We start from the raw sequence: 10,750 nt of genomic DNA, 5'->3' as shown, positions 1-10,750 counted from the left end.
CCGCCCCCCCCCCCCGAAATGGTGTCTCAGGAAGGAGTGAGGTGGGAGGTGTCAGTGGAGGATGTTCCTCACCAGGGGATGAGCTTTTTCTGCAGTGCTCCACGTTTTGGAGATGATGGGACACCCTAACCCACCCTCACAACCACCCTTCTCCTTGCAGAGGACACCTACACCTCAGAGGAGCTGGTGGACCAGCAGCCCGTGCTGCTGAAGGTGATGGACACTGCTGACCAGGTGAGCCCCCAGGCCACTGCCGGTGCCAGCCATCCAGCATGGCACAGCTGGACCCACAGCTCAGCTGCTCCTCTTGCCCCTAGGATGGCCCCGGGAACTGTGAGCGATACCTGCGCTGGGCCAGCGCCTTCCTCGTGGTCTACAGCATCGAGGACAGGAAGAGCTTCGAGGGCTGCCAGCGCTACCTGGAAGTGCTGGCCCTGCACGCCCGGGGCTGCCAGCACCGCTGCCCTCTGCTCCTGCTGGGCAACAAGCTGGACATGGAGCAGTACAGGTACTGGATATGGGGCCAGGCTGTCCTTTCCTGGTGGGAGAGAGCTCACTGATCACCCCTCTTCCCTCTGGCTGGGATGCAAAAACCAAATCCAGTTTTTCTGGGGCGGTATTTCCACCCCCATTGGTACTTGCCACGTCCTCCTCCGAGGTTCCTGCTCTCCTGCCTGGGGGATGATGTGTTTATTTTCAGCGGGATGTTTTGGTAAAGCAGCGTCACTGTCCCCAGGCAGGGCTTGAGCCTGTTCCAGCTCCTCACTCCCTTCCGGATGTGCCCTTTTCCTGGAGTCCTTTCTCACCCTGTCCCCAGTGAGTCCCATGCTGCCAGGACTGGATGTCCCCGGTGTGTTTTTCTGGCCTTTCTGGGGCTGTGCTGAGTGTTTGCCCCACAGGCACCTTGAGTCACGTGTGGTGCTGAACCCCCTAGTGCCCCCAGCACAGAGGCTCTTCATGGCCAGGACCTGCCCCATCTCCTTCCCACTTCCCAGTGCTTCACCATGACATGCAGTCCTTGCACCCTGAGCACACATCCCTGGCACGAGAGGTTGCATGATTCTTCAGGGATCTGCACAGCCCCTTGCTCTGTTTCTTTGGGAAAGGCAACATTCTTTTGGATTAAAATCCCCTGCTGTGCCAGGAGGGAGACGAGTGGGTGCTGCCCCGGTGCTCACAAAGTAGCTGCCGTGGGATGCAGGGTCTGGGAAGCCGGTGTGGGATGCAGGGCCTGTTCCTCCCTGCCTGCCCCCTTCCTTCCCCATTTTGGGTGGTGCCAGCGTCCCAAGGTTACGCGGCCCCCATCCCCTCCGCTCTCGCCAGGCAGGTGCTGGCAGCCGAAGGGATGTCCTTGGCGAGCAGGTTCGGGGGCCTCTTCTACGAGGTGTCGGCGTGCCAGGACTTCGCGGGGGTGCAGCGCGTCTTCCAAGTTCGGGAGGTCCGGCGCCGGGCGAAGGGCAGCCCTCCCCTCCGGCCGCTCTTCATCACCGAGGAGCGACCCTTTCCCCCGGTGGCCACGGCCGTGGCCCTGCCCACTGCTCACAGGCTGGCCAGCTGCACCTTCAACACCCTCTCCACTGTCAACTACAAGGAGATCCCTTCGGTGGCCCAGGCCAAGCTGGTCACCGTCAAGTCCTCGCGGGCTCAGAGCAAGAGGAAAGCTCCCACGCTCACCTTGCTGAAAGGCTTCAAGATATTTTAGGACGTGTCCCTGCAGGGTGCAGAGGGGAGCAGCCCCTGTCCCCCAGCTCCACAAGGACTCAGGCCACCCAGGACAGGCTCAGGGGCACCGCAGCAGCCACTGGCAGTTCCCCCTGGCCAAGCGCTGCCACCGTGTTTGCCCCCTGTCCTGCCACTGAGACCAGGGGCCAGCCCAGCTTTCTGTGTGGATCCAGGCAGTTCCCGGAGCAGCCGGAGCCACAGGCAGCACCCGGAGGGCCAGGGCTGTCTCCAGGGCCCCACAGCCAACTTAGGTGCACAGCAACAGGAGCCCAGGAAGGGAATCCAGGGAATTAATTGTTTACTGAAACACGGAGGCACCAGTCTTATTCGTCTCATGGGTCCCCTGACAGAGCAATAAGTAGGAGGAATTTCTATTTTTATTTAATTCAGAAAGGTGCAGGTGCTGTTTCAGCCAACTAAAGGCCTTAGGTGTCCCAAACCAATTGCCATGCGTGGAAACAAGTCATTCCAAGATAGTTGGGTTTTTTAACATTTTTTTACACTATAGCAGGGAGAGATGCTCCCCTGACAAGGACCTGCTCTGAAAAGCTTTTGTTTAAAAGACTGATGTATTTCCAAAAATGTCTTAAGTTATTTCACAGCGTCTACGAGCGCCCAGTGAAGGGCGTGAAGTGAATCCCAGAGCAGACCAAGGCTCTGCCTGTGCCCAGGCCAGGGCCAAGGGCTCTGCTGCTGGTTTTATCTGCTGGATCAGGCTAAACGTTCTGCTTCTCCCTGGAGTTGCAGTTACTCTGCAGAGCAAAATACCCACGTGTATATTTGTGCATATATATACATATATATATATATGACCTCACTGACAGAGATTCAATACAGGATTTCAAGCATTCACTTTGGAAAGTATTTTAATAAAGACAATTTCTGGAAAGAACTCAAGTGCCTCAGCCTCAGCGTGGCTGTTTCCGGATGGCATTCCCTGGCTGACCACAGGAACAGCTCCCGCCTCCCACCCTGCTCAGCTCCCACCCGTTTGCAGAGGCAGGTGGCACCTGAGGGAGAAGGTGCAGCTGGTGCAGGAGAGGAGCTGGAGGCAGCCAACTGTCCAGCTGGGAGCTGACACGGGAAGCACGGCTGTGCCTTGAGCCCAGAGCCACTCCTGCGGGTGCAGCTCTGGTGCTTGCTTCTTTTCTTTCCCCTCTGTTTCCCCAGGCTAAACTGCATTTTTAAACTTCCATCACCATGAACTGAGACATTCTGGCACATTCCTTAGGGCTGAAATGGCTTGACCTCAGCTACACAGCATCCTCAGATCTCTCTCTGTACAGAGATGTGACGGTCCCATCCTTCCACTGGACTGTCACGTCTCCTGATTGCTGATCCTGGGGCTCCTGCTTCTGGGGCTCTGGGGGGCTGTATCCCTGCACAGGCATCAGGGCTTGTTTGGCTTCCAGCTCAGCCTGCTGGGTGTTTTGCACTGCTTCTTTATCCATCTGGATCTTCCTTTTCCTGCAAGTAAGGTCAAAGAAAGTAAAGGAAGGTCAAGGAAGGTTAATGAGAGGAGTGTAAAGGAAGGCAAGGAAGAGAAAAGAGAGGCAAGGAAGGGGCAAGGAGCAGCAAGGAATGATGTCTCCAGCAGCCCCTAGGGATGCCCATCTCTCTCTGCTTGCTGGGCTCTGTCTGTCTGAGGGGGTCTCAGCCTACCACCACACACCAAAAGGCTCCCAGATTTTCCTGACCCACCTGTTTCGCATAATGTTAAGGGCCAGGAGAAGAAGACCCAAAATCATGGCCACAAAGGAAAGCGCGAGGACCGAGTAATTCCATGTTGATGCTGGGGGAAAGCAGGGAGAGACAGGGTTAGCATGTGCAGAGCAGTGTGACCCACAGGGTCTGGCCAAGCATTTCCTGAGGATACTCAGCCCCAGAGTGCCATGGCTTGGCTGCAGGATGAGGCCAGAGATGCTGGTATCCACCCCAGCACCCAGAGCAGGGCATCCAGGTCACATTTTTTAGTATAACCTCAAGCAACTCTCCCTCCCAGGGCAGGATACCTACACAACTGCCTTCTGTCACCCCCAGCCCCTGCCTCAGGCTCTGTGTCCCTCATGCTGACCACATCTGCCACGTGTGGCTCCTCAGCCTTGCCCCAGAGCTGTGAGTGGCCATGCCTGAGGGTGGCAGCAAGGCTGAGGGCTACAGAGTCTCACCATGAGCAGGGCTCCAAGGGCCCCTCTGCTCTGCAGCCCTTCTGGCCACTGTCACACTGCAGCAGGGAGATTTTGCCCTGGCTTACGGGGCTGGGCTGTGCAGCACAGATGGCAGCAGGTTCTCTGGCCTTGATTCTTTATGGCTTTTAAGTTGATCCTGGGGGCACTGACCCCCTGATATCAATCTGCTCCCTCTACCCTGCCAAAATCATGGCTCATCCCAGACCTTTGCACTGTGTAAACCTGGGAAGAGGCTGAACCTCTTTCTGGGTGGAGACACATGCTCAGCAAAGCCTCATGCCTGTCTTCACCCATGGTCTACTTCTTCTGGAGGTGAGGCTGAGGGTTTATAGATCAGGGGTAAATCACCTCCTGCAGTTATTCCTTCGGGCAGGAGGGAGTTCCATTCGGCAGGTGGGTTAACAGCCAAGGAGTGTCTTATGTCCATTTTGGCTGAGGAACATCAGTGAGACTTACCATCTTCTCTGCGGAAGAACCAGAGCAGCTCCTCCAGCTTCTCCTGATCCATCCCCAGCACAAGGGTGGCATTCCCTGCTGTGTGCTCATACACGTGGGTGCTGGCAAGGGCTGCAGCGAAGTACCCGCCCTGCTCTGCTGTGGAGGAAAAGGGCAGAGAGATGCAGTGGCTGCTCACTGCAGCACTCCAGGCTACAAACGGCCTTCCCCTTGGCTCCCAGGGCTGCCCGGGACATCTCTCCAAGCAGGAAGAACACAGCCATGAGGGCACAGCTCTAACTCCTGCACTGAGGTTTCTGTAGAGCCCATTAGGGTGAGTACCCAGGGCTGGGAAGACCTGAGGCCGCTGCTGGGGCGGCACTCACCTTTCTCCTCGCACACGCTCCTGCCTGCAGCATCTTGCCACTGGGCCTTGACGCCTTGCACGTCGGTGAGAGCTACTCCATTCCTGTTTGCCACCAGGTAGCCCTGGCTGCTGTGCAGAGGAGAGAGCAGGGAATTCCAGCAGTCCCAGCCCGTGTAGCCTGCGCTGCCGCAGGGACTCATCTGCACCACGCTGGGTCCCGCCGAGAGGCAGCTCTGAGTGCCGAGATTCACCAGAGAATCACCCTGCCAAGACCAGGCCTGGAAATCTGACTCTGGATCACAGTCCTCCAGCAGTAAATTCCCATTCATTGGGCTGGCTTGTAAACACAACTTGACTCGAGTGTTTTTCATCAGAAAAGCTTCAGTGTCTGCAAAGAAACCAGCATATGAGTGTGGCCACCCCCTGAGCACAGGACGTCTAAGCACTCGTGGTGTATGTGGCAGATGGGAATGGCACCTTATCCTGAACTGGGACATCAGCACAGGGCAAATTATATTAAAGAGGCTCAGACCCTTCAGTGAGCCTCATTGCTGGCTTCTGCTTTCCCTCTGGGGACAGTCACCCTGATGTCCTTCTCCAGCTGCATGAACTAGGAACTGCCTCTGATGTCTTTGCTTCTAGGGAACCAAAGGGAAGGGTTTGGGGCTTAGATCTTTGCTGTCTAATCCTGAAGTGTCAGCTGAAACATCTCTCTGCACACTGGAGAAGTTGAAAGTCCCAACAGACATTGGTACTGGGTTTAAAACAACATCTCCATGAGTCAGAGGTCTTCCCAGGTGCCAAAGAGATGGCAGCAGGGCTGTGAGGACAAGCTTAGCATGCAGCTTTCCCTATGGCTGAGCCAGGCTGCTGCTGTGTGATGAGGAACATGGGCCCATGGAGAGGAAGAAACCCTGTTCCCAGAAAATGAAGGTCTTTAAAGCATGTCTTTGCCATAATACTATCTGCATGTCTTTGCCCTCAGCCACTGAGGTGTTCGTAAGGTCATACAACAAACTCTAGCACATATGCATCCAGCTCCTGTGAACCCCTTGTGCAGGGAGAGCCCGCCGAGAGGCCCAGCCTCAGCAGGGGTGACCTACTTCACCAGTATCCTCTAAGCCAAGATTCTACCTTGCAGCAGGAAAAATGGGATTATCCAGAAGAACTTCATCTTTGTAAGTGCAGCTGGGATGGATCACACCTTCACTGGTGTCTCCTCAGTGTGCAGACACCTGGGAAAGGGAGAGAGATGGGAGGTGAGGGGTGACCTTGTGGTGTCCTCTGCCAGCTCCTGCTGTGTGGTACCACTGGGTTTGTCAGTGAGAGCCCTGGAAGTTGTAAGAGTTATTCCTCAGAGGGACTGGAGACAGCAAGACAGTGTGTTTCTCCTCTGTTGTCTAGAGCCAATGAAAGGAGACAAAACCACAAGTGATGCAGATTCCCCTCCCTGTTCCTGTGTTCAGAGAAGGACCCGATGCACCCCTGCAGCTGTGGCAGCAGTTTGTGAAGGTGGGTGTGAGCTGCCAGGACAGGGTGCAGACATCCTGGGAGCTCCTGAGGTGACAGCAGAGAGAGTCTGGCCCAGGGCCTTCTGCCTGGAGTGGAACCCCTTCCCCAGGTGACTTTATGCAGATGTGATCTGAGCTGCTGAGAGCCAACCCCTCCCCAGCTAACTTTGCTGCTCCCCTAACACGATCCATAGGGAATACATTCTTTGTGGACAGTGATAACTGCTGCCAATCCATGGATGGCAGATTAAAGGCATGGAAATGAGGAAATGGAGGGCTTAGCTTCAAGAGGAGGAAAAGCTGGCTTGCCATTGAGATAAAGGTATCTCCCATGCCTCAGGGGAGCAGAAAGCTCCTTCCTGACCTTTAGTCCCTCATTTGTCAGTGGCATCAATCCAGCATTTATGGCTTCTCCAACTCAGTTCTTCAGCCTCCTCTGGAGGGACCTGGTCTGAGCAGAGGCTTTCCCCTCTCTGCTCTGTGAGCTGGAGATGGTCAGGTTGGCTCTTCCCAGCCCCCTGCTCAGCCACTGCTCACCTGCCTCCTCTGATCCATCACCCACTCACAGGTGAGTGACACCACAACACACATGTCCCTCAGACAGGCTGGCCCCACAGGCCAGCAATCATTACATTTAAGACTTTTATTACTGTCTGATGCTCTTAACTTTTACCCACCTTGTCCTAGCACTGCCTGAAACTCTGGTGTTCCACCATGCCAGGTGTGTCAGCAATGCTGCTGCTGACTCCTCAGAGAAGCATTTGTCCTATTGGTTAGAGACCTAATGATTGCTACTATTTTACCCCCCTTCTCAATGTCTTCACAATTCAAAGTTCACATTTTATAGCCAACCAAGCGTGCAGGTTTGCTCCCTGCTGCCAGAAAACCACCCATTAGCAATTCTTTAAGGACAGGACTCAGAAATGAGTGGTCCACTTTGAGTCTGTATTGCAGAAAATATGGTTAAAGCTGCTCCCTGCAGTTAGGTATGCCAATTAACTTACTGTCCAGGTAAGCTTTAGCTTATTCGTGTGGTTCACTCCTCAAAAAGGAGGAAATAAAATCTTGGTGCCAATGAAATCAAGTTCCAAGACTGCTACACCCTAGTAAGAAGTGCCACTTAAATGTGTTGGATCTTGCTGTGCGAGGTTTCTGTCTAATGATTTGCTCAAACAAGAACAGCTGAAATTCATGGTGCTGATTTTCTCCTAAGGTGTTTCATAACCTGTGGGCCACCTCCTGGTGCCTGTGCTCAAGCTGCCATGCACAGCAGGGTGCTGGAGAGCTGCTACAGCTACTTCACTGCTTCATAAATCAGTGGTGGCCAAATCTCCCCCAGACGTGGGAGGCTGGAACTTCTCAGGTCCAAAACAGCAGCAGAACAGATATTAACCTTGTGCTAACAAGTAATTCAGGTAAAAGCTTTTCAGGGAAAACCCCGTTATTTTAAAGATCTTTTACAACTACATCAAACTACTTTGGAAGTTTCAGGTATCCACAAAACAGTGTTCTCAGGCCAGGGTATCTACCCCAGCAGAAAGCCTGAGCAGGATCCAGAACACTGCCTGCACCACCAGTTTCTCCAGCAAGGAAAGAGTGATTCCCACAATTGGGCTGGACATGCTTTGGAGAGTTTGGATCTTCCAGCCTGGAAGAGAGAGAGTCCTCTCCTCCAGCTTTGCCCACCCAGCTGCTCTTCCCTGCTGCCCACATTCTGGCCCTGCTCCACCAAACAAGCCCAGAGAGCACGGGTGATGCCTTCCCTGCTGTCCCCTGCCCACACGTCTCAGCATTAACTCTGGATGCTATTGGATGGGGATGAGCCCTTAGCTCCAGGCTTTAGACAACTCTAAGCTCTGCACTTTGGTCTCCCAGCCCTCTGAAGACACCCAAGATCCTCCTGAGGTTGCTTCCCAGGAGAGCTCAAAAGAGAGAAAACTTGTGCATTTTAAGCTTCTACAGAAGGAGGCAGAAAGCACAAAGAGGCCAGCACCTCTCCAAGAAACATTCCACCCGAGTTATTTTGAGTTTATATTTGCATCTGAACAATTTTGTCATTTTTTTCTTTTTGCAAATAGGATTTTCACATCAAAGGCTGCAAAGTTTATATGCTGTGTGTAGGTCAGGAACTAAATATCACTTGCCAGTGCTGTCCCAGATCCTCTTGTTCAAAATCAGGATCTGTGGAGTTTGGTGGCATCGTATGAAATCTTATGGAAAAGTACAGAAAAATGGGAAGTGGCTGCTTTCTGCTCTGCATATTGATGCCAGCACTTAAATGGTAAAATCCTTCCCCATGATGGAACCCTTTGGAGATATGAGGCCCACCACAGGAACAGGGTGGAGCTGGGGGATCAGTGCTCTAGAGGTTGGACATAAGCTGGTGGGGGGGCCTGTCCTGGGCAGGAACACACATGTCCCCAGCTCCATGTGGACTCTTGCCAGCCAGGACACAGCCTGTGGAGCTGTGAAACCACTGTGTGCTTTCTATGTTGGTTTTTATCAGGTCTAATACTCCAGGTTGCTTACCAAGCCTCACTGCAAAGTCTCTGGATACTTACCACATTGATATTAGTAAAGATGGAGGAAAAAAATCTTCTGGAAAGGCTACCAAAGATGATAATGTCCCTCTGGACACTTTACTCACTACACAATATGGGATAATGCACTTATAATGTCCCAATCTTTGTAAAACAGTCTCTTTTTGTCATTCAGAGTCTCTCTCTGGTGGTTATCTTATCTTAGCTGATTGTGTTAAAACGTGCCAGTTATTCCAAATGTATTCTAGAAGTGGGATGCCCTGTCTTTGGAATCATACAGGATATACCAGACCACTGAGATACCAATGGGTGGGTTAGTTTATAAAGGTACATTAGGTTAGGAACCAAGCTTAGTCAAAGAACACAAATGTTTAATATTTAAAATATTAAAACAAGAAGGCAATCTCTACTATTTTTTAACCTTTGTAAAGTCAAAAGTTAAAGAGAAAATCTGAGTTATATTAAATATTTTCCTTTGATGGCTTTCCAGGCTGTTTCTATGTTTATCCCAGCCTGCTTCTCCCCAGCCATCCAGTCTCTCCTTAAACAACTCATACAGCCTTTGCTTAAAATTTCCAAGACTCCAAGCTTTCCAACTGAAATAACTGAATACAGAAGGCTACAAATTATCCCACCAGGACCCGCTAACTCACCAGCAACACGCAGCTCCCAGCAGAGGGGAAGCTACATCTCCTCTTCAAGCCCTGCTGCCTGAAGATGTCTCCTCTGAGCACTTTCTCCCGCGAGGAGGTGGCCTCTCCTCCTACCCCGGGTATGCCCTGAGCTGTGTGTGATTCATGCTGCTCCTGAGTCATGTGTGAAGGCCAGTTCAACAGGTGAGGTTCACTCCAGCCCCTGGAAAAAACACACCTCTTTAGTGGGTCCATTCACAGGAGGAGGTGAATGACCTTTTCCCACAGCAGAACTGCAGGAACTTCCCACTTATTTGCTCAAGCTCTTGGTACAATCAGCATGAAAAACAGGCCGAGCAGGGTGACACTCAGTAATAAGTTACCCTGGGGTTAAAATAAACCGTAACATTCACCCTGCCTGGCCCAGCCCTCCTTGCACAGAGGAAGCACGTCCTGATAAACTAGATATTAACCCCCTTTTTGAATTTTTTTTGATGAGTGGTGGTGCTAAAGCTCCCAGAGCTTCTTAAAGGAGCGACTGACTCTGCAGGCAAAGCACAACGCAGGCACCAGGGATGCTGCTGTCCCTGTTGCACAGGTCCTGGAGGCATCTGGCTAAGTCACTAGACTGCTAAGGCTTTGCAGCGTCACACGGGTGATGAGCTGCCTGTTGGTGCCAGCCACGATGGGAAAGGGGGAATCCTCCTCCCTGAGCTACTTGGTCCATGGATGGAGCTACATGATGCATGGATGCATGGATGCTACAGAGCAAACAAGATCCCTCTCAGTGATCTGGGACAGGGAGCACGAAGCAGCCCCTGCTGTAGGAGAAGACCTTCAGGTTCAGGACCATCTAAAAAGGCTGATGGTGCACAGGTCTAGGAAACCCAATGGGGTCCATCCACGGGTCCTGAGGGAGCTGGCAGATGCAGTTGCTGAGCCTCTGTCCATCATATTTGAGAGGTCATGGTGGTCTGGGGAGGCTCCTGCTGACTGGGAAAAAAGGAACATAGCCTGTTTTTAAACAGAGGGGAAAGGAGGAACCAGGGAACTACAGAAAGGCACAAAGGAAATGCCCTCCTCACGTAGCACAGTCTCTGAGTAGAGGGATGGAGATGCTAACCATGGTGAAGAAGGGGCTGTAACTGGAGAAGGGTGACTGCAAAGCCCCCAGAGGTCCTGATTCATCCCAGGCTCCTATATGGCTTGATTTATGTATCTATATTTTCATTAAAAACCAAATAAACTCCCCAGCTCCTGTGTGGAGGCTGGACATGACATCACCCACCTCCCTCTCAGCTGAAGCCTCTGAAAGCAGGTGGAGAAACCTGCTCAGGGGAGACAGCTCGTCAGG

At 52.6% G+C, this 10,750-nt stretch overlaps 1 protein-coding gene across 1 annotated transcript in view; it reads left to right on the top strand.

Annotated features, from left to right (window-relative positions):
* The window catches only part of RASL12 (RAS-like, family 12), a gene marked incomplete at its 5' end in the record, with an annotated part of 4,722 nt that extends 3,020 nt beyond the window's left edge, over window positions 1-1,702 (top strand). Inside the window, one exon of the mRNA XM_009995330.1 lies at window positions 1,324-1,702. Within this exon, the coding sequence (XP_009993632.1) occupies window positions 1,324-1,702 (379 nt within the window). The remainder of the gene's footprint in view (window positions 1-1,323) is intronic.
* Window positions 1,703-10,750: the final 9,048 nt, after the last annotated feature.

This window comes from Chaetura pelagica, unplaced genomic scaffold, assembly GCF_000747805.2.
Source record: "Chaetura pelagica isolate M959 unplaced genomic scaffold, ChaPel_1.0 scaffold453, whole genome shotgun sequence".
NCBI classification, from domain to species: Eukaryota; Metazoa; Chordata; class Aves; order Apodiformes; family Apodidae; genus Chaetura; species Chaetura pelagica.
This window is presented reverse-complemented; position numbering and strand designations above follow the sequence as displayed.